The following is a 24,469-nucleotide window of genomic DNA, read 5'->3' as shown; positions in this document are numbered from 1 at the left end:
GTCCCTTCTGATCACAGGACTTACCACAGTTAAAATTTTACGTGTGTGTGATTATTTGAGAAATGTCCATTTCCTCCATTAGGCTTTAAGCTTTGTGAGGAAATAAGTTAGGATTTTGTTTACTACTGTATCTTGATGCTTAGTGCAGTATCTGATGTAAAGTTAGTGTCCCATGAATACAGACTGCATTAATGAATGGGGCAGAAGGAAGAGAGGGAGAAGGGAATAGAATTATTTGACTCATTTCTAATGGCCTACTACTCTGGACTAGAAGTCTTAAGTCTTCTGCTCTGCTCTGAAGCAGAGTACTTCTACCTTATCTCTTCCTACACAACTCAAATGGTCCATCTGCTTAAATGGATCCTTGTGACCCATCACAGAACCTCACTTTCATGATCAGACATACTTGTCCTTGAGTAAATGAGATATGCTATTCCTCGCATACAGTGTTATAGCAGCAAAGTCTCACCTTCTTTGTTCTTATAAGCTTGTGGTCCCTAAATTCAGTGAGCTGGGCCCGAAGTGTCAGATCACTATTGACAAGAAATGCCTCCCGACACTGCTGGTAAAAGTCTTGAAAAGAAAGTCCTGGAGAATTTGAAAGGAAATGTGAACGTAAGTCAGTATTTAAGATGTGACCCCATTTATGGATACCCATACTGAAGAGCAGGAAAAAAACCCCCAAAAAACAACGTACTGTTACCAAAGTATGTCAAAGCAGTCAGTACTGAAATAACTACCTCTGGAAGAAGCAAAACTACAAATATTTAGGTGTTATATATACTGTGGCTTACATTTTTTAAAGAGAATTGATTAGTTCAAAGCAGTCAACTATCAAGTATAACATAATCCTGTGGGCAGTTTAAACATGAATAAAGTTGACTTTTAAAGAGGGAACTAGTAAGTCAAATGAGAGCTGAATGATTATTAAAATGTGTTTAAATTAACGTTATTTTTACCGAAGGGGATGAAAATCTACGATGCCCAGCATATGAAATATGTGTAATTGGTAGACACAACATCCATAGTTAGCAAAGGAAATAAAAAAAAATAAGCTGGGTTTGTCTTTCAATTCGTATTGACAATCAGCCTGTTCCGCAGTGTACCTATAAGGGCTACTTGAAAGTCTGCGATATGACAGACACACTGATCCCAGAGCAAACCATTTATTCACTGCTGGGAAAAACTGCAGTGCTATTAGTAGATTCTAGAAAAAGGAATTTATGGGATAAAACAAAAGTCACACAATTTAATATCATAAATATTGGATACCAATGTAAGAAGGGTTATCCTGGTTATCCAGCTGGTACTTTATTAGTAGCCTGAAAATCCCCCTAAGGAAAAAACAGACAAACAGGAATTCAAAGCCAGAATGTTAACATCAAAAGATAACAGCTAACAGTAAAATACACAAAGAGAAAGTGAAACATTTGGTCTGTCTGTATTACCTTCTGTTCCTTTCTCCAAGGAACGTCATATCCTGGTCTACCTAAAAAGGAGAAGCTTTATTTCCTTTTACGGAAAATCTAGGAGTACCATTGACCCGTGAACATCACAGGTTTGAACTATGTGGGTATATGCAGATTTTTTTCAACAGTAAGTACTTCAGCACGACATGGCCTGTAGTTAGCCGGCTCTGCGGATGTAGAGTAGCCGTGGCCATGCCGGGCTAACTGTGAAAGTTACACACAGATTGACCCCCGTGTTGTTCAAGGCTCAACTATTTTCTTTTTAGACTACAAGTTCACTACAGAAAACCTGGAATAAGTAATAAAAACCAAGGTAACAGCTGCTAGCACTGATGTGGAGATCACATTTGCGTATGGCTCCCTTCTCAAATCTTTATGGAATGAAATGGTGAAAATATAAATTCAGGCATTTATATATGATACTACCATTTTATACCTCACTTTTTCACTTACTGATTTCCCATGTCTTTAAAAATTCTTCCTAAACTATTTTTAATGGCTGCTCATCCATCATACCACAGATTTACCACTTCCCTACTGGTTTTGGATGTCCACATTACTTCCAATTTTAATTAATAAAACTGTACATAAATATTCTTTCATATTTTAAACTGCTTCTGTAGGAGAGTACACCAGGTAGAATTATGGGATTGGAAGCAGTGCTACACAAACTAAGTTTCCCAGGAGTCCTTGAGTGTGGTGAAAATTTTAAACCTTTGCACTTTCACTTTTATGATAGTCCAGAAGATAATTTCTACAAGCATATTTTTGATCATCCATATGACCACTTTATAATCAAGTACTACCACTGACTACACAGCTAAATTTTGGTGAAGGTTTTTGATCAATCACATTCATACCAAGTAAAGATAAATGATATTGGAGTATACAGGATGACCCATAATTTCAAAATAGTTTAAATTTTTTATAAAAAGGACTGGAGGCTAGCACACAGCTATTCAGGTATGCCAAACTAAAACATATTTGCATTAGAGCAGTCAGTGTCATATTTAGTGCTGTGAATACTTGCACTGCATGGATGCCCAGCTTTATGTGTAGCCACTTGCAACAGTCCATTTGTAATTAAGTCTAAAATTGGATGAATGCTTCTTCTCTTTCCAGTGCCATCAAAAATTTTACTTACCCATTTAATGCATATTTCAATATTAATGCATTAATGCAATGATAATCTTCAAGTATACAAAAACAGCTTTACAGAGTAACAAAATTCATTAAAATTACCATTCGAGGGTTAACATGAGGAAGTCTTAATGATGATATAGTTGAGTATCTTGATTGTGGTAGCAGTTATATAAGGCCACACACGTGACAAAACTCACGCACACACACATGCACAAACGAGTGTACATATCAAAGGTGAAATCTGAACAGGCTCCATGGCTTGTGCCAGTATCAGTGTGTCGGCTTTCCCACTGCTCTGTGGTGTGATGCTGGCAGCGCGCTGGCTGGGGAAGGAGTGCTCAGGACCTCCCTGTACGTTTCTCTGTAGCCTCCTGTGAAGCTACTAAAAGCCTTTTCAACAGGTTAATTGCGCAGCTTATCTCTTGCTGGCTTACACTATATTCAACTTTCTCCTTAGCTTTTATTAATTCAGACATGCCTCTTTCTTAGGCTGCTGAAGGGCTTCACTGCAGACATTATACAAAGATATTGAAAAGCTTGAGCTTTGGGGCCAAGCAGATCTGGATCAAAATCTCTGTGCCCTTTACTATCTACCTTAGAGTGACTGTGCGGATCAAATGAACTATTTCACATAAGGGCCCTGTGTTCGAATCATAATGTTCATTATGTAATTAAACAACTATGGGGGGATAAATTAGGAGTCTGTTATTAGCAGATGCAAACTACTGTATATACTGTATAGCACAGGGAATGATATTTAATATCTTGTAATAAACCAAAAAGGAAAAGTATGAAAAATACATACATATAGATAACTATCACTTTGCTGTGCACCAGAAACTAACACAACATTGTAAATCAGCTACTTCAACAAATAAAATTAGATAAGCTACAAGGGTATGTTACACAGCATAGGGAATATAGCCAGTATTTTCTGACAACTTTAAATGAAGTACTGAATTACTGTGTTGGACACCTGAAACCAATACAATATTGTAAATCAACTACACTTCAATTAAGAGAAAGGTTCCTTTTCAAAAAAAAAAAAAAAAAAAAAAAAAAAAGGACTATCAAATTTAAGAATTAAAATCTCAAATCCTGCTTCTTTCTCTATGATGGCTGAGATGCTTTTGTTCAGAAATATAAAAATCTATTAAAGAAAAAAAATTTGATACTCTGCCTAATTATCAGGCTAATTGGTAGACTACCTAATGCATAACCCAGTACTGGCAACTATTATTACTACTATTTCTCTTAATTGTGCAAACTAAGTAAGGATTTTACCATTGCCATTAAAACCTCGTAGTGTGTATCTTAAAATGTATAGAGCTTTTTAAAAGAAACCATAGTTTTCAATCTTACCTTGCGTTAGGGGTAAGGCTTCGTAAGACATGAGTTAGAGAACTAAGTGGTAGTGATCCAGATTGTTTTACCAGAAGAGAATTTTCATAGGAGGTTTCTTCAGTATAAGGACTATATGTAGTAGTTTCATACCAGAGCCAGTTATAAAGACTCTGCTTTGCATGATCCCACACTACAGCACACAAGCAAAAAAAAAAAACCAAAAAACAAGAATTACTAATTATTTTCATGTTGTCATGTTATTAGATTCCACTCTAGGAAAGAACGAGAAAGCGTTAAATAAAAAGTGAATCCTGAAAATTTTTCATTTCTGCCATTTCCCCATCCAAATCACAATCTAATTTCATTGTCAATCGACATCTAAATCTTTATTTGTATATTAAATACAAGTCAGAATATATTAGCACTGCCAAGGCATTCTTGTAACATTTTGTTTTATACAATTATCACAAAGTCCCTGAATTAAATGCATAAAATAAATTTTGCAATACCACAGAGAAGAGTAGAAGGAAACCAAAATAACGGTTGGGTCTCCTTCATGAAACTTTAGCTATAAAACACACCCTTTAGTATCTAAATTTTTATTTCTAAGAATTACATTCTAAATCAGATTGAGGACACATATTTTTGGCAACCATGTCTTTAAACAGGCAACAAAGGAAAACTGTACTGCAAAACAAAAATCTTGCGACTTACAACATTGAGAAAGTGAATTTTGTAAGACTGGTATCTCAAGAAGGAAAAAATAGTAACACTTCAACTTACTGAGAGGAGCATTGAGGTGATCAATAGATGCTATAAGGTATATGTTACGTAAAGATGACAACTGTCCAATAATTTGCTGGCTTTTGTCTCCTCTCAGCATTTGGCTATCCAAATTGTGGATAAGAAGGAAGAGTTCTAAAGAAGAATCTGAAAGGAAAGAGAATTCAATTATTATTTTCAGCGAGTACTTGTGAAGTCCTTACCACATGCAATGCCTCTGTATTAGAACACAGCAAAGTAGTACAGGGCAAAATAAACTATTGCTTGGGGGTATGCAATTTATTGGGGAAGATATGTCAGTCACTCATAAGATAGGCAAGACATTATTACAGTCTTTGAAAAAAAGAAATTCTCTGGAAATTACTAAGGACTGGAGTGGTTAGAGACTTAAGTGGAATGGTTAGCACCTGAATCAGACCATGAAGAAAGCAGTTTTAATCAGGCAAGACAGATATTGAACTGAAAGTGAATTTGCACATATTGAATTGCAAGGTGGGAGTGGAGTGGGGACATGCTCCCCAAAAAAGTTCTCATTAGTCATTGAGAATATAGTAAACCCTGATTATCAGAAAAGTCAAGAGACAGAAAAAGAGAGGAGGGGCTTAGGATATTGCTCAAGGCATCCATCAGTAGGGTCAGAGAGGCAGAATATCACAAAAGTCAATGACGGAAGAATTTGCATGACAGAGATGTCAACACCAACAAATACTGGAGCGATCAATATAAACAAAAGATGAGCCAAGGTCAATGTGTTCAGTAAGAAGGAAATTACAGGTCCTCTCTGAGCATACAGTTCAGGTAGCACAGAAGCAAGAAATTAAGAAACAAATCAGTAAAAAGTACAAGGCAAGACTCGTCTTCAAAAACCCTCAAATTGTACTGAAACAGGGAAATAAAATAGTGTGAAAGGGCAACAGAATCAAGCAGATTTTTTTCTTAAGATGGAAAAAGTTCTGTACATGTTTTAAAACCATTGCTAAGTCCCTCAGGAGTTGGTAAGAAATGGGACATTGGCATTTATAATGGAAGATGAGACTTTTAGAAAGAATAAGTAAATTTCTCTTCCATTGGGGATAGAGGGAAAAGAGGAACAATATAGTGATGAAGATTCTGAGATGACACATTTTGAAAGTCCAAGGTTCCTTAAATTCTAGAAGTGACTACAGTCACTTTTTTAATTTAAATTATACATAAACACACATATACAATTATTATGTATGTAATATAAAAATTAGTTTATATAATTCATAATTATATAACATTTATATAACTATGTAAAAACATAACATCTAATTATAGATATATTTTATATAAATATATATATTTATTATAACATATAATATGTATATAAATATATAAAAGGACCCAGGCACCTATTTTAATAAGCATATAAACAATATTGAAATTATCCATCAAATCATTAAGCATAACCAATTACTCCATTTATTAGTAGGGGGAGGTAATTAGGTTTTACTTACTTATTTTTAGAGGAGGTACCGGGGATTGCACCTAGGACCTTGTGTATGCTAAGCATGCGCTCTACCACTTGAGGTATATCCTCCTCCCCCATTTAATTCTTAAGCAATGACTAAATGCCAACTGTTAGAACCTAATTAATTTTATTTCTAATTTTCTGAAATACGCATATAAACAAAACATTCACACCAAAAGAATAACAAATGTGTTTCCTCATTCCACAGATTTTAGAAATGAAATTATTCAAATGCATTGATATTTACTCAGGATAAAGATGTAAGTATGCTTTATAAACATATTAAACAATATAAAAATATCAGACAAAGATGTACCAATTAACTGGAGGCACTTCACAGCGGCCAAAGAAAACTTGAAAATTATTCTGAAATAAGAGGCTTTTGGCTAAATTCAAGGTAGTGGGAGAAATTCTTCCCTGTTAGGTAAGTGAAGCTCACAGAAAATGGACAAAGTATTTTAAAGAAATCTAAATCTAAATCAGCACTGAGAGAAGTGCCATTATTAAAATAATCCTCATTTTTGTGTATACTAGTACACAAATAAGTAGAAGTGTATGCTTAGCTACACCCTAAGACCAGAGCATCTATTTCATGTTACCTTCTTTAAATTTGTTTATTATCCAGTCTAGCTGATCCAGTACACTGCGGAAAGTACCCATATGATCGAGGACTTCTTCTGTTATAGAATTCAGGATCTATGCCATAAAAACGCAAGAGGTTTATCAATTATAACTTACTCTGTCATGTAGGATGAATACAACTAGCAGACCAATTCTTTCCTTATAAATTAAAAATGAATTTGGATTTCCCACCAAAAGTCTAAAAAATCACTTCAAAAATTCAACTGGTACTTAAATATATCTAATTCACATTTTTGCTTAAGTTATGGCTAAAAGGAAATGGAAGAAATAGCAAAGATGTAAAAATAATACAAGCAGGTAGTAAAAACAAACAAACCACCCCACCCCCCTACAACATGAGAAATACTAAACACTGTAGATTTATCAGATGAAAGAGGACACAAACATTAAGGACATTTTTAAAAACAACTATAAACTATTACTTATATTTTTATTATTTTTAGAGTATGAAAGTGACAAAAAAGTATAATAAAATTGAAGTGCCCCATAATTCTGTCTTTCAGAGAAGTACTGTTGATATTCGGTGTTATAAACAAAGTTAACATTTCCCTAAGATTTAATACATTATCAGTCACCAAAAAGGAAATCCAAGGATGGGGATTCAAAGTTAGAACCCTCTTAGTCCAAACACATGATCTTAAGCACTATGCAGTCCTCCTGTTGTGAAGGCTAAAAACAAAAATCGGACACTCCAGAATGTGAAACAGCATCGTCATTAACATGGGGGGTGTGGGTTGGCAGTGGATATGATGTTGTTTCTTTTAACATTTTTAAAACTTACTGATTTCACACTGATTCCAGGAAAGAAGCCATTGATGACAACATGAAGGCAATCTTGCAGCATGGTGGTGCGAAATCTTTCTAGTAAATTTCTCTTAGAACCCAAACCGTAAAGCACAATGTTGAACCCCAGGCTGTAAGAAAGATAACACTTTCTTATTAAATTAATTAAAGTTCAGTACTTCTTACTACGAATTTTATAATCAATCAGTTTCCTTAATTTGAGCTTATAAAAAATACAGGAAGAATGGGAATGGCTAACTATACTGATTCCCAGCTTATATATAAAGCAAAAACACAATTTTATTATCTGTACACCAAGCTTATAGTTCCAATTTTCAGTAGCTTTCTCTCCAGCTCCTATTACCTTTCAAGTGACAGATGCCTGGAGGCAAGGGAGAACATGGTACGTACAAGGCACTAAAACGTTTTAGAGGCTGAAGTAGTTTTAATTGATAGATTAAAACGGAAAAGTAAGCAGGGGCCAGGTCACAAAGGTCTTGTTAAGTCAACTAAGACACTAATTGGATTTTATTCTAAGGAATACAAGCACTGAAAAGTAATAGGTGTTAACTGAAAGGTTTTAAGTAGGAAAGTAATATAATCTTTTTAGAAAGATTACACTGGCTGAGTCGGGGAATGGATAAGGAGAGCAAAACCACAAAGACTACGGACTAGAATTAGGTGTCATGGAGAAAAATGTAAGGTGTCAAGACCTTTATAGGTCAAATCAGTTGGATTTGGAGAATGATTAGATATGGAAGGGAAGGGGGAGGGAATACTAAGAGTGGCTCAGTTTTTTGGCATAGGCAACTACATGAAGGGGGTGACATTACACTAGGTAGTAGGGGCAGGTGGGAATGATGGGTTTAAGATGAGTTAAATTTTATGTGTATTGAATTATTTATAGGACATCCGTATGGAAATTTCCAATATACATTCATGTCTGCTGCTGAGGAGTGAGATCTGGTTGGGCAAGAGATACAGTTATGGGAGCTATTCACATACCAAAAGCAGCTGAAGACAAGAGAGTGAATGAGATGACCCAGAACACCAAGCACTAGGGGTTAAGCTGAAGTTCAACTCCATCATTGTGTACGGAGGCCAGTCAGAAACATTACTAGTGTAATGCTCTGTAGCAATGCAGGATAGCATAGAAATAGAAAAACAGAAAAGAGATAACCCCCAAAGGCCGAGATTAGCAAGGCAGAAGCAACAGAAAAACAGCAAGGGAGTTCAGAGAACTAGCAATCCTATTGAAGGAGCTGACTATGAGGTCTGGGCTGACAAGTAAAGCAAATCCAGCTATCGAAGCTGACATCCGGGAAGAAGGAAGACTTGGTGAACTGGGGGATGGGATCAGAGTGAAGATCTACCTTAAAAACACTTATAATGAACAGATCCATAAATGATGATTGAGAGAAGCAGAGGTCCTAACAGGGAAGATAATCATTCTCCTACTAGCATAATCCTTTGATGTATTATTGGCAAAAGAAAACCAGGATCAATTGCGGAAAACTGTGGCAGTTCCTATGTATTTACTGGACATTCACATTTTAACATAAACTTTAAGCACTTCTTTATACTAAGGTCCTTTTTAATACAAGTATGAAAGTAATTATAGTAAAAAAAAAAACCCTTAATTTTAATTGTTATTCTAGGTATTTTAATGAAAATTTAAAATTTAACCTAAGGTATGTGAAAAATGATAAAATTGAAAAAATATTCTAAGAAATAATTTTAAATGGTAAAATAATGTTTATAAGAACAGATATGAAATTCTGAAGGTCTATAGTATATGTATATAATGAGATTAAGAGAAAAGAAAATGTATTTCATTTTAGGAATTTTGCTGTGAAAAACTGGATTAAAATCTAATTGATGTATTTATCAATCTTGGCAAATTATATTTTCAAATATTTTTATTAGTAATTATCTATCATTCTAAGAAAGGCTGTTTTACTGATAGCTTTCAAATTTGATAAACTTAGAAAAGACAAATTTCTTGAAAACTGGAACTTCTAAAAAGAGTCATATAACAATATTACATTTCTACATTTGCATAATAAAACTGGGAAAACACCTATTTTTCAGATTTTATATATAAATAAAAATACATATCAAGTTCACTGCAAAAAGAAAATTAAATGTCAAATTGCTTTGCTTTTAACTTAGACTATATAAATAAATATTATTCTTTATTTTATAAGGGTTTGCAATGACGACAGTACTTACTGTAACTGCAACATCCATTTATGAAATAATTGTTCGTATTGTTGATTTAGTTGTTTAAGTTCAGCAGAAAAGGAAGGAGAAACCTTGCTCAATAAGTTACGCAAAGTTTGCTTTAAAGAAAAGGAAGAGGGAGGGAAGAAAATCACTCTCAAGCCACATACATCAAATCAATCCAAACTAAAAATGTTTCCTTAGAGGCAGAGGTTAGAAGAGGTCATTAATGGACGTATTACTTTAATCAGGTTCAGTAATGACTGCATCAACCGAATACACATAATACTTCAAACACGATTTAAATGTCTTCTTAAAATACTTTAAATGTTCCTTTTAATACAAATACGTAAAACAGAAAACAATTTGCTAAGTTTTGTCTAGAACTACTTACAGTGATTATAAATTTCAAACATAAGGCTTTAATTTCTAAAAAGATTGCTACCATAAGGAGATGATTAAACCTGCCTCCCAGCTTTGACAACAAATCCAGACTTTTAAAAACCTATGGATTTGAAAAATGTAAAAGTTTGAGGTAAGAGTTCAATGTTAATTCTCAGAAAATATTAAAGTTTTTTTATAATTTATTATTATCATCAGTAAAATTCACTGCTCCTCTTCCAAAAGCTATTTCTTTTATTTTTTATTGAAGTGTAGTTGATTTACAATGTCTGTTTCAGGTATACAGCAAAGCAGTTCAGAATATATATATATATATATATTCAGATTCTTTTCCACTATAATTTATGACAAGAAATTGAATACAGTTCCTTGTGCTGTAGAGTGGGTCCTTGTTGTTTATCTATTTTATATATAGTATTGTGTATCTGTTAAGCCTGAACTCCTAATTTATCTGTCTCCACTTTTCCCCTTTGGTAACCACAGTTTGTTTTCTATGTCCGTGAGTTTATTTCTAATTTGTAAATAAAATTCCTATTTTTTTTAGATTCCACATATAGGTGGTATCATATATTTCTCTTTCTCAGACTTGTTTCACTTAATATGATAATCTCTAGGTTCATCCATGTTGCTGCGAATAGCATTACTTCATTCTTTTTTATGGCTGAGTAATACGTGTGTGTGTGTGTGTGTGTGTGTCTTTATCCATTCATCTGTTGATGGACATTTAGATTGTTTCCGTGTCTTGGCTATTGTGAACAGTGCTGCTATGAACACTGGGGTGCATGTGTCGTTTTGAATTATAGTTTTCACCAGATATATGCCCAGGAGTGGGACTGCCAAAAGCTATTTCTAACAAATCCTTTATCTTTGATAAGTATGGTATAGTTTTAAAAATAGTAACGTAAATAAACTAAGGAAGATGAATTGTTCTGCACCTAAAACTTGGAAATTCACGCTCGCTGCTGAATCAAACACAGCTCACTTTTTGCAGTAGCCGTTTATACCGAAGTATCAGCGCATATTCACACTTAGCATGAACTCTGAAATGTTATTGTACCTATGAGCCTTCATTTCAGGCTTTAGTATCTGTGCAGGATCACACTACTGGCCCCAGTACTTGCCCCGCCTTACATCCTTACCCTTTGCCCTGACTTTGTAATCCTTCCCACTGAACAGGTGGAGTCCAGTTCCCTGCTCTTTGACTTTGTTTTCAGCCATGTGATTCAGTGTGGCCACTAGAATGAGGGAGATGTGACAGTGAGCCAGTTTTGAGCCCAGGCTTCAAGAGGTCTTGCATTTTTCCACTTATTCTCTTATATCTCTGATATTGTCATGAGAAGAACATGCCTCTGCTAGCCTTCCAAGGAGATCCAACAAGGAAAAGAGACATGGAGCAAAGCCTAGATCAGCCAACTCCCCCACCCAAGCTGACCCACAGATATGAGAAATAAATAATTTACACATGCTACTGAGACTGTATCCGTTAGCTATGTCCACAATCAAAGAAAGAACTTCCTTTCCCTCATTATCGATAACAGGTGTTCCATTCAGCCACTGAGAGATCTTTTAGTCTCCAGGTCCTATGAAGTCCTATTTTGACCACAGATCCATTTATCCTTCCCCCATGTTGCTTATATGAAAATACAAGCACTAAACACACGTTAGTGCCGTTTCTTCCTTGGAACAACTTGGTTTGCTGATACATGTTTTCACCTAGTCTGTGATCTGAGTTGTAGTACCAATGAGCCGGGAGGGGAAAACAACAAAACAAAAAAACCTACAGAAAATAAAATAAAAAACCCCAACCACAAAGCACCAGGCCATCCAGGACATAGAGGCTTACCCCATATTCTCTTCTCTTCTGTAGCTTGAAAACTCTGTCAAAAGCCTTGTCTGTGCACCTTAGAAAACTGCACTGAATTCTAGTTTGCAGAGAATAAAATATCTTGCTACTCCTTGAACCAACAACCAACTCTTCTTCTTGACTTAAATTACCCAGCCCACTTTCTAATACAAAATTTTCTTATTCAGATGGTTCTGTGTCCTCTCCTAGGGAGGTATCAAAGCCCTGAGAATAACTATATGGTATTGATTATAAAATGACGCCCCAGGACTATAGTATATAGTAACCTTGTTACCTTATTACACTGGACAGACTTTCCATAATATCAAGAAGCAGAATACCCTCTGCTTTTTGCAAAGTTTGTAACTGAGTCGGGTCACAGTCTTTGCTTTATGACTAGTGTGAGGTTCAGTGAATATGTGAGTTAAATGAAGAACAGAGATTAATGGTACACAGATAGGAAAGAAACTATGACCCTGATGATTATTATAGATGCTGAAGAAATGATAAAGTAATAAGAGAAAAAAATGTATACTTATAGTGTGTCAAACAGAATTCTAATCCAGTGAACTGTCTACCATGTACATAATAAAATATGTAATAGTTACATGACATTAATCTGTGTTCCATTTTATTGGGACATTAATGCTGTCTGTGTATACGTACTCTTTAGATTTGGTGCTTACGTAGTATATTTTTCAGCTCACAATAAGAACGTTTAGAAGTAACATTCCTTGCAACATACCTGATCCAGTTTAGCTCGCTTTAGTTTTTGCAGCGTTCTGTCAGAGGTTAAAACTTTTGAACTGCTGTGGGCTTCAAAATACTCTTCTACTAAGTCACTCTAAAAGGGGACAAAGCAATGCCAGTTCTTAGTTTCAGATACTTGCTTTATATCAAAACTAGACAGTAATATTAGCAAAAAAAATAGGATATGTGAAATTCTTTATTTGGTAGTCAGCATTTTCTTTTTGAAACAACACAGATTAAGGACCAAGCAAATTTAATTCTAGTAATAAAACTTTTAGGACCATAAAGTTAAAGAAATGACTAGATTGAAGCAGACTGTTCCCAAAAATGATTCCTAAATTCCAACATATAATTCCCATTTAGATATCAGGACCTTTGTTTTGCCTCACACAGTCTTGACAAATCCTTTAATATTAGCACAGCTGAGGAACTGTGAACATGAGAGAGACAGCAACAGCGAGGGAAAAGAAGACTCGCCTACTATGCCAGTAAAATGACTCCCTCATGTTCTACTGTTGGGCAGGACTGACTCCATGGTGGAAAGCAAGGAATGGAAAGCCATTCAAGCAGCAGGCTTCCTGCACTGCTCTGCGTCTTTACAGAGAACGCCAGGGTCCTGAGCCTATTCTCAGGCCAAGGTGTCTGCAGTGTTCTTCCAAACAACTCAGCGTGGATCCACAGTCACATCATTTATTACTTACACTGACTTGCACACATCGACGTGTTACAAAAATGAAAGTATATAAAAAAGTATGTACTGAAAAGTCTTGCCTCCGATTATCCAATCAATCTTTACTTAAAAGCTCATTTTTATCCAACTGAATTGTCACCTTCAGCACATGTTATGGTACTGATAAATGAATATGGATGCAGACAGGCCAGGACACAAAGTTCAGAAACAGACAATATATGAGAATGTATGTGAAACGCTGCAAAAATGTAGAAAAATGAAGAAAAAAAAGTATGTTGATCCTCCAATTTGGATCTTTTCCCTCAGGTAGCTTAACTTTGAGATATTACATAATTTTTCTTTAAGGCTGAAGTCTCTCTCTCCACTTACTGTTTTGTCTCTTTTCATTTTCTTGGATGGTGTTTCTTTGCAAACAGGAGCTGAAGCTACTCTATTCTGAGCTTGAATCTTTTCACTCAGTATGACTTCATTAGTGTCCTCTTCATATTCTTGTGAAGCCCCTTCATCATCCTCCGAGTTGGAAGCAGAATATTCACTTTCACTGTCAGAATGAGACCTTGGAACTGTGGGGGAAACAAGCAATTGGGGAAATTGGACAGTTTGACAAGAGAGACATTGTGGGGTTAAAGGAAGAGTGTGGGCTTTGAAGTAAGAGACTGGGACTTCTGGTTTTGTCACTACTTAATGATGGTTTCACCTGAGCCAGTTATATAAGTTTTCTGAGTACCAGTTTCCTCACTTATCAGATGAGGCTAACAGTACTTAATTTAAAAAACCATTGTGAAGATGACACTGAAATACACGTAGAGCAACTAACAATGCCTGACACATAGGAACGCTATCCTTCTTCCTTGCTAATAGAACTCTTTGTAAAATCTGGCAGTGTGCTCCACCCTATGGGATAAACAATCATGGTAATTTAGTTGTCTTTTCACCTTTGCCAGATACGTGCTCTCTCAGCATCCTTTGCAACTACGGTTGGCTATGTAACCCTTTAACCAATGAAACTTCAGGGTAAATTTGCCGGAAGCTTCTAGGAAAGATGTTTCTCACTTACAGAAGAAAAGCCCCTTACTTATACCCACGGCATAATGCTATGGAAGCCATTTTGCAGTATAAAATATCAAGCCTAAAGATCATAATGCCAGTGGCAAAGCAGAAAGATAGGAAGAAACTGGATCCTTCAAGACTGTTAAGTCACCACATCAACCAGGGAACTGTGTATCTCTAGATTTCTTTATGAGATACTTCAATGTCTATGGCTTAAGCCATTATTGTAGAATTTTCCATTGTTTCCTACTGAAAATGCCATCCTAACTGACATAGCACTTGATAAAGGATAGTTATAAGTACTACCAATACACAGGCAGAATCCATCCAGAGTTGATATAAGAATTATATTTTTAAACAAACCATGGCCACCCTCACCACCCTCCAGAAATAATAAAGCTAGTTTTATAATCATTAAGGATAAAATTAGTGTTACACTCAATAAGTATAAAACTATTATAAAAGATTAACTTTCAAAATATGAATGAAATAACTTTAAGCAAATCACTATTTTGAACAATAGATATATTTCAGAATATCTAGAGTCAGCATATAACAAATATAATACTAAAAAAAAAAAGAAGGAAAAAAAAATGCCTGATTTTGTGGGCACACATATAGCTTAGCAGATTCAGATTTCCATTGATTGCTGCCCACGGTAGACGCATGGGTTAGAAGTGGTAGGAGGTGCCAGAAAACATCTTTACCCTATTTACATGTATACATCACACACGTAGGTATATTTGTTTGGTGGTGATTGAGAAGGAAGAGGAAGTTCACCTTCTCTCTGAAGAAGGATTCTTCTGCGGGGTATGTAGGAAACTTAGGAGGTGGGATGTTATCTGACAAAATAATAATCGTAACTGCATATATCATCTCTTATAGCTTCACATATCCAATCACTTAGTATTATTATTTTTATGTTGATAAAAATGTAGTATTATCAACTCTACCCTTGAAAAGAGAAGGGGTATAGCATCAATTTGACGATATTAGCTAATATTACTGTCAAGGGGTCAACCCTAAGAAAGGAGTTGACATCCTGAAATATAAAGGTCAACAAAGTCATTTGCTCCAAAGTTAAATATTTAAAAACCCAAAACCATTTTTAATTTCCCTGAAAGTGGGACCCATGTCTGTTTACTTGGCTTTGTATAACATCCAGTACAGCTGTGAATATTTAAAATTATTTCAATATAAATTTTCTAAATAAATCAATAGAACCACTTCCCAAACTGTCTCAAAGCAAATATACTAAAAGGCATGTTATTTTATTGGAGAGACATCTTAACTAAACTCAGTATCTATTGATTTTAATGTGAAAGGCAGTGCTAAGTGTTAAAGTTAAAATATTACGGTCCTTGCCCTTAAGGAATCTACAGTCTAATTGAGGACATGAACAAATCCTTTTTTTCATGAAAAGAAATAGCAATAAGTAGTTATATTAATAAAAGATAATAATAGCTAACACCTGTTAAGCAAATATCAAGGTCAAGCACTACACTAAGCACTTCTGACATCCTTTACTTCAGTTAATCTCAAAACAGCTCTGAGGCTGGTACCATTATTATCCCTATTCTGCAAATGAAACACCTGAGACATAGGTCCCTGTAAGTGGCAGGCCAAAGAGAAAAACATGCATTCCAAGACTAAAACCTCTATACTTAACCATTACTGCCCTTGTTTAGATCTATATCTTTTTTTTATTAAAAATCAGTGTAAAAAGAAATACACACCTATTAATCTTTTCCGTAGCCCACGAGGTGCTGTTGACAGAAATTCACTTTTATCATTGTTCTGTTTAAAAAGAAAAAAGCAATTAATAGTTTAAATAGTCCAATAATAATGACATGGAAATTAATGACAGATCTGAGTGAAAGGCAAGAAAAGAAGAAAGACATTTTGTTTTCAACAGATAACATTAGCACTAGATGAACCTACGTCCTACAAGACAACAAATGAATTCATTGGGGAAAAAAATAGAATACAACAACAAAAATGGTAAGACAAAACTCCAAGGGATTCGTAGAGTGATTCTAGAAGCTGTATTCCAGACATCTGTGAAGTATGTACTTCTATTATTCTGTCAAGAAAAAACATAATTTTATCTACCACTCTTCACCATCATATTAACAGAATGTATTTTTTATAAAGAAAAACATACTTTATACTTCTGTAAAATGTTTAAAAATGTAAAAATACAGAAGTAAAAAGTAGAAATCTCTTTTTCTCCCCTCCTTACAGAATTAATACACAGAGATTTTTACTTTTTACTTCTGAATTTTTAAATTTTTATATATTTATCATTGTATTATTTAGTTATTTTATTTTGGCAGGAGTTGGGGAGGTAATTAGGTTTATTTATTTTTAGAGTAGTTAGTGGGAATGAACCCAGGACCTCATGCATGCTAAGCATGTGCTCTACCACTTGAGCTATACCCTCCCCCTGTATTTGTAAATTTTTTAACATTTTATAGAGGTATAAAGTATGTTTTTCTTTTCCTCACAGAACATAATATTTTACCACCATTTAATTCCTAGCACACTAAGATGCCCACTGTTGTATACATGTTAACTTTCAACGGTACTGATAAATAAAGTACCATTTTTTTTTCTTTTGGTAACATGAAAATAGGACAAAAAATTTAAGTCTATTGTCTTGTGATAGGTTGTTGGTGCTAGTTACAAATATAACTAACTAAATTTTGATTTGGGGTATTAAGAAGAGTATTATAATAATGGAGCTGATCCCAACGGGTTTATAAGGTATATCACAGTATATTTCAAACTTTTTTGATCCAGATCCTCAAAATTCTTTTTTCATATTTTGCTACTTTGATCCAGTACACACGTGCCTATACAATTGAAACAAATTATAATAAAATAATGCTTATACAATTTCACTTTTAAAACTGTAGATCATGTCATACTAAACTGATTTCAAGATTGAAAGTTGAAGGGGGACAGTATAGCTCAGTGGTAGAGTGCACACTTAGCATGCACGAGGTCATGGGTTTGATCCCTAGCTAGTACCTCTGCTAAATAAAAATAAATTAGTAAACCTAATTACCCCCCTCCAAAACAAAACAAACAAATAAAAAGATTGAGAGTTGAGACAACCTATATCCATAGAGCTTAATTATCAGGTCTGAGAATATTTGTGTCAAAATAACCATTTCAGAAAATTCTTGCTCAAAAAGACAAGGCTATCAAATAATAACGTCACTGTTTGCTACTGATATTTCTGCAAACTAATTTATCTTGACAGTTTGCTCATTTGGGGAACCTGTTCTACCATCAGGGCAGTAGATTAGTCACCAGAGCCAACAGTTTGCTTATCAAATATTGATTTACTTATCAAAATTCAGTTCAAGACCCTCTCCTCACTATGTCCACTACTCCTAAAACACCATGTCATGAATTTTGTCTAATACAGATCAGTTCCCCATCTTGATAGATGTGCCTTAAATCCCTCAAGTCCAAATCCCCAAGCCCTACACATATTCTTTCCTGAACTCCCCCTTCTAAGACAATGCACTGAGACTTTCTCAGAGCGGCATTCTCTCTTTTCGTGGTAGGTATAATACCACTGATTAACAGGTTTTCTGATGGTCTTTTAGGGAACCAACAAGATCAACTAATGTGTTGTAATCCACAACTTGAAAAAGAATGCGCTAATATATCTAAATTCTTGACTGGATTATGGGAAAGTTTTTTCCTTTTATAGTAGTGCAATATACAAGATATAACATGGGAAAAAAACATTATTAAAGACAAGGGAAGCTCTGACATGTCTAATCCCATACCTGGACTTGCCTGAATAGGACACTCCTGCACATGGCCTTGAATGTCTATACTCACATTATTATGAGGGGTTTCCTCAACTTAACCTGTACACAAGTCCAGGCATGTCTAAATCTACAGCCACCAGGCCTGGACACACTCACCACTTGCATACTCATTGTCCTGGATTCATCCATGCCCATCTGGGCTTGCCCACATCCAGGCAGGGCCACGTGACAATGTATAATGAAAAAACAAAACCACAAAAACACAAAGGAGAGGATAAACTTGTCAATTATTGTCAGCTACCATGGAATGAATTTACCAAAGCCAACTTAGTTTTCAAGTGTAAATTGTAAAACGATAGATTAATGGATTTAATGGATCTTGGGATCAATCTCCCAAGAAACAAAAGAACATTATATACAAAAGAAAAACCAAGTCAACACATTTCCAGGCCAAGCTAAAAATACCCAGGAATAGTTCCTGCACAGAAAAGGCATGACAGTTGGATCCAGAAAAACCTGGCTTCATTTTCCAGCTCTTCTCCTTCCTAGTTTGGTGAACTTAGACAAGACACTTCACCTCTCTGAACCTCAGATTCTTCATCTATGAGTAAAGTATTTAATGGGCAAATACCTGTAAAATACTACCCAAAGAGATGAAATGGAAAATTTATATCATGTCTTACTTTGTAACACTAAGGTTTTTGCTTGTTTTTAGTCAACTGCTTACCTTCAACTGAACTTTGTCTGAAGCAGAATGCCCTAAAAAATGAAACAAAAAACCATTACTTACTACATTTTTCACCATAGCCTAGTTTCATTAAAAGCAGGGTCGCAGTTTCTACCCAGAAACCACTACATATTATTGAATTCTCAATTAATTGCATCTCCACTACAGGCCGAAAGGTCACTATTCATTTTATGATTACTCCCATTAGTGACATCTACGTCCTACACTTCCATAGCATTCATGTAACAAGAAAAAGTGCAGTCTTTTTCATTGCTTATTATTTAAAAAGTACACTGTTTAATCTACTTGGAACAGGTTATTCAGAAACAACTACTCCACAATTCTCCACAAACTGTAAGAATTCTAAACCTCAAAAGCCTTATTTCAAGTAGTATTTGCCAAAGCAAATCTTCCATGCACATTTGGCTACTCAAGCAAATGACAACAGGATTTTAAGACTGCTTCTAATTGGCCCTGTCAATTTGTACAGCCTCAACCAGCACAGGTATTTTTCCCTTTTATTGACAGCTAAATACGTATATACTGAAGTACACAGGTTAGGGTATTAATTGCATTGGTTGAATGAATTTTCAGAACAGAAAAAATATATATAAAAATGCATTTAGACAAGAAAAAAGTAACATTCTGTAACTTGAAGCGACTATGAAAACTCTCTTTAAACAACTGAGATAAAAATCTTACCTTTGCTACATTGAGGAATGTCTATCATAATTTCAGGATCATTCTTCAAATTGAATGAGACATTTTTTTGGGGGGTTTTCGCTAGTTCTGAAGCTGTAAAGAGACCAGAAAAAAATATATAATATATGTATGTGCATATATATATATATATATATATACATTTTAACAGGTTAAAAAAAACTTTTGATTTCTTGATGTAGACACTAACACTAAGAAACACATCAACTAATGTAAATTATTGTATGTACTATGTTAAGTTCAAAATTAACGATGCATATAATATACCTTTCAGAAAAAGTGGATTTTGCAAATGATTAAATTATATTATGTTCAGAAATACAGGTTTCATAATTACTTCTTATATGTCCCTCATCAGTGTCAATATTTAATAAGGGTGATTTTCACTCTACCTTGAATGTTTACATAATCATTGGCTAGAATGATTGCACAAAAATACACCACTTAAGAAATATATATAGATGTTCTATAATTATAGATTAAAAGTCCTCTTACACAACAATTACGTTTTAGCAGGTAGTTTATTATTATTCCCGTGCTCTTAACTTTTTTGGTATTCCCAAGCATTCATATACTTGTGGATCTACTTAATTTTTAAAGTGTTTCACATGTTATTTCCTTTCCTCAAGCTTTCAAAAGTGATGACGCTTCTATACCACAGGGTCCAAATATAGTGCCATCTGAATTTTATAAAGGAATTAAATTGCCAGTTTAATTTTAATGTTCTATGTAATTTATTTAAGTCTAGTCCTCTGAAAATCAGGAATTCATATGTAATTAGTATAAGTCGTAACTTGGGTAAGAAAAATGTTATTAACAACTGATTCCTAACAATTTATATAGTTTTCTATAATACAAATAATACTTTTTTTGTATGTCTATAAGTGTAAAACTCTTATTTAATAAATTCAGAATATCTGTGTGACTTATATCACTCATTTACTTAACAAAAATTAGTTAAGAAGCTATGCTAGATATTGTGGGAGAAATTAAAGAGAGTTTCTACTATGAGACGCTTATAACCTAGCTAAGAACAGGAGACATCCGAGCATGAAAAAAACTACTGTATATAATAAAGTATGCTCAATATTATATGATATAAAATAATACCCCTCATCATTCTTTTAGCTTTTTAAAAAAATCTTTATTGAAGTATAGTCAGTTTACAATGTTGTGTCAATTTCTGATGTACAGCACAATACTTCAGTCATATAGGAACATACATATATTCATTTTCATATTCTCTTTCACCATAAGTTACTGTAAGATATTGAATATAGTTTCCTGTGCTATACAGTATAAACTTGCTGTTTACCTCATCATTCTTTTAGTGAATGCAATGAGATGGTAACTGGGGGAAATGTGGTTAATATACCTTCTGAGAAAGGGTGAGTAGTAATTACAGAAATCAGAGGGAAAAGTTTAGCTTAGTGGTAGAGCTCATGCTTAGCACACACAAGGTTCTGGGTTCAATCCCCAGAACCTCCACTTAATAAAAAAAAAAACTAAAGTGATTACAGAAATCAGAAAAGCAACATACCTAATTTAGCCATCTTTTCAGGGTGTTTTCTATTCTGAAAAGAATACACTTTATTCCCACCATCTGTAGCAGAGCCATTTTTCAAGGATTCTGAAAGAAAAAAATGCAACATGTATTTAGGGAAAATGGGCGAAGTTAATTAATGGAAAAAAAGATAAAATTTTAACTAAAAAGTTAAGATTTGTACCCCTTACTGTCTTGTATAAAGGTTCAACAATATATATTTATAAACAAAATGTTTAAAATACACATTGGACTATGATACTGTTTATATAAATTTTAAAACATAGAAAACATGTTATTCAGATACACAAAAATATATATAAGAACACAACAACAATAAGAAGTCCACTAAAAAACTCCAGACTGGAGGAATATGCATTCAATTCATGACAGCAGTTGCCCCTGAGGAGGGAGGACAGAAGGGACAATATTACTTATGTTTCCTTCTTGAAGCAAACCTGCAAAGCCAACTGTCAACTGAGGTTAAGATTTAAACAGTAGTTACATTATAGAAGCTTTCTTACTCTCAATTAAGACACTGATTTCTTTCTTTAATCTTCCCTTTAAATAACAATTGCTACCTATAACATACTGGACACCCATGGCTAGTAGCCTCCTCTCTAGCACAGCAATTCTCAAAGTGTAGTTTGGTGGGTGGTCTCTGAGGTCCCTGAGGCCAAAACTATTTCACAGTAACACTAAGACATGATCTGACTTTCTGACCCTCAATCAAGACTGTGTAGTGAGGTATTCCAGAGACTACATGATGCATGGTGACATCATTACCCTGTCAGCTAATGGAATATGTGAAGCAGGTAGGAAAATCCAGTTGTCTTTTAAGCCAGACATTAAAAACATTTGTAAAAATGTAAAACAATGCTCTCTTTAATAACTTTTTTGGGAAAATAGTTGTTTTTCATCAAAACATATGTAATTTATGTTAACATCCAATGGGTTTATCATGGTTTCTAGAAAACAGTGCCAAAGTTTTCCAAAGTCAGTGTTCACTCTCCTTACTGCTTCAGAGTTCCCACTGATGTGTATTTGCACTGACATTTGATATTATCTAAACTCCTTAATCTTTGCCAATCTAGTGGGTATAAAATGAATCTCACAGGAAGAGGCGTTTTAACTTGCCTTTCCCTAATCACTGATGAGGCTGAATACCTTTTTACATGTTTCTTATTTCTAGAAGAAAATTTATCTTCTCTATCCCGTGTCTTGTCTTTCCTCTTCTCTACAGTGTCATTTGATGAAGAGAAGTACTGAATTAAAAAAAAAAATAGACTTTATGTTTTAGGTTCACAGCCAACTTGGGTGGAAAGTACAGAAGATTTCCCATATACCTCCTGCCTGACATATGCACAGCCTCTCCCATTATCAACCTGCTACGCCAGGGTGGTACATTTGTTACAACTGACGAACCTATGCTGACATCTCATTATTACTCAAAGTCCATAGTTTTATATCAGGGTTTATGGTACTATTGTACATTCTATAGGTTTTGACAAAAGTATGATGACATGTATCCACCATTATAGTATGATACAGAATAGACTTACTGCCCTAAAAATCCTCTGCACTCCATCTATTCATCCTTTCCTTCCCCCTGACCCTTGACAACCAATGATCTTTTCACTGTTTGTATAGTTTTGCCTTTTCCAGAATGTCACAATGTTGGAATCTTACAGTATGTAGCCTTTTCAGATTGGCTTTTTTCATTTAGTAATATGCATTTAAAGCTCCTCCATGTCTTTTCATGGCTTGATAATTTATTTTTTTAGCACTGAGTAATATTCCATTGCATGAATATATCAGTTTATTTATCCTTGGTTGACTTCCTGGTTGCTTCCAAGCCTTGGCAATTATAAACAAAGCTACTATAAACATGTGTGCAGGTTTTTGGGTAGACAAGTTTTCAACCCATTTGAATAAATACAAATGAGCACAACTGCTATGCCCTATGGTAAGATATGTTTAATCTGTAAGAAACTGCCAAACTGACCTCCAAAGAGCTGTACCATTTTGCATTTCCACCAGCAGTAAATGAGAGTTCCTGTTGCTCCACATTTCTGCCTGCATTTGGTGTTGTCAATGTTTGGGATTTGGGCCATTCCAACAGGTGTGTAGTAATATCCCACTGTTGTTTCAATTTGCAATTCCCTAATGACACATAATGTTGAGCATCTTTTCATATGCTTATTTGCCATCTGTGTATCTTCTTTGGTGCGATTTCCAGGACTTTGCCCATCTTTTACTCAGGCTGTTTGTTTTCTTATTGTTGAATTTTAAGAGCTCTTTGTATACTTTGGATATATAGTTCTTCAACAGATATGGCTTTTGCAATATTTCCTTCTAGTCTATGGTTTGTCTTCTTGAAAAGCTCTGAATTTTAATTAGTTGAATTTGTCAGTTTTTTCTTTTGATTACGTATTTTTAAAGAAATTCTTCTATAGTTAAGACCAAAATCATATTCTCTTATATTTTCTTGTAAAAACATTTACAATTTCCTTTTCAAGTGTCAATCTTTAATCAAGGCAGTTAAGTTATTTATGATGGCATTTAGGACTGCCACTTCTATTTTTCATAAGGACACCCAATTGTCCCAACACTATTTATTGACCTTAGCCTAGTGATCTACAATGCTACCTCTATCATATATCTAGTTTCCACATATGCATGAGTCTGTTTATTGAGAACTTGCTACTGTAATTACATAAGTTAATTGTTTGGCACACAGACAAAACATGAATTTAAAATGGTCTCTATGTAAACTAAAGTAATTGCTTTAGAAAGACTTGATAAAAGTTATGAATTAAAAATTGGTTTCAAATTAGGTATTGATGAATAAGTCAGACAGAGAAAGACAAATATCATATGATATCACTTATATGTAGAATCTAAAAAAAAATACAAATTTTATTTATGAACCAGAAATAAACTCACAGACATAGAAAACAAAATATGGTTACCAAAGTGGAAAGGGGGACAGTGATAAATTAGGAGTTTAACAGATAACACATTACTATATATAAAATAAACAACAAGGACCTATTGTATAGCCCAGGGGATT

General features: G+C 34.4%; 1 protein-coding gene across 1 annotated transcript in view; it reads right to left on the bottom strand.

Annotated features, from left to right (window-relative positions):
* Window positions 1-24,469, bottom strand: part of ORC2 (origin recognition complex subunit 2) — a 37,373-nt gene that overhangs the window by 3,353 nt on the left and 9,551 nt on the right. Inside the window, exons 5-17 of the mRNA XM_010991966.3 lie at window positions 21,394-21,483; window positions 19,836-19,928; window positions 19,134-19,165; window positions 16,352-16,412; window positions 13,935-14,128; window positions 12,870-12,968; window positions 9,889-9,998; window positions 7,655-7,787; window positions 6,831-6,927; window positions 4,740-4,886; window positions 3,975-4,146; window positions 1,273-1,334; window positions 470-588 (exon numbers count right to left, since the gene is read on the bottom strand). Coding sequence (XP_010990268.1) covers window positions 470-588; window positions 1,273-1,334; window positions 3,975-4,146; window positions 4,740-4,886; window positions 6,831-6,927; window positions 7,655-7,787; window positions 9,889-9,998; window positions 12,870-12,968; window positions 13,935-14,128; window positions 16,352-16,412; window positions 19,134-19,165; window positions 19,836-19,928; window positions 21,394-21,483 — 1,409 coding nt within the window. The remainder of the gene's footprint in view (window positions 1-469; window positions 589-1,272; window positions 1,335-3,974; window positions 4,147-4,739; window positions 4,887-6,830; window positions 6,928-7,654; window positions 7,788-9,888; window positions 9,999-12,869; window positions 12,969-13,934; window positions 14,129-16,351; window positions 16,413-19,133; window positions 19,166-19,835; window positions 19,929-21,393; window positions 21,484-24,469) is intronic.

This window comes from Camelus dromedarius, chromosome 4, assembly GCF_036321535.1.
Source record: "Camelus dromedarius isolate mCamDro1 chromosome 4, mCamDro1.pat, whole genome shotgun sequence".
In the NCBI taxonomy this organism is placed as follows: domain Eukaryota; kingdom Metazoa; phylum Chordata; class Mammalia; order Artiodactyla; family Camelidae; genus Camelus; species Camelus dromedarius.
This window is presented reverse-complemented; position numbering and strand designations above follow the sequence as displayed.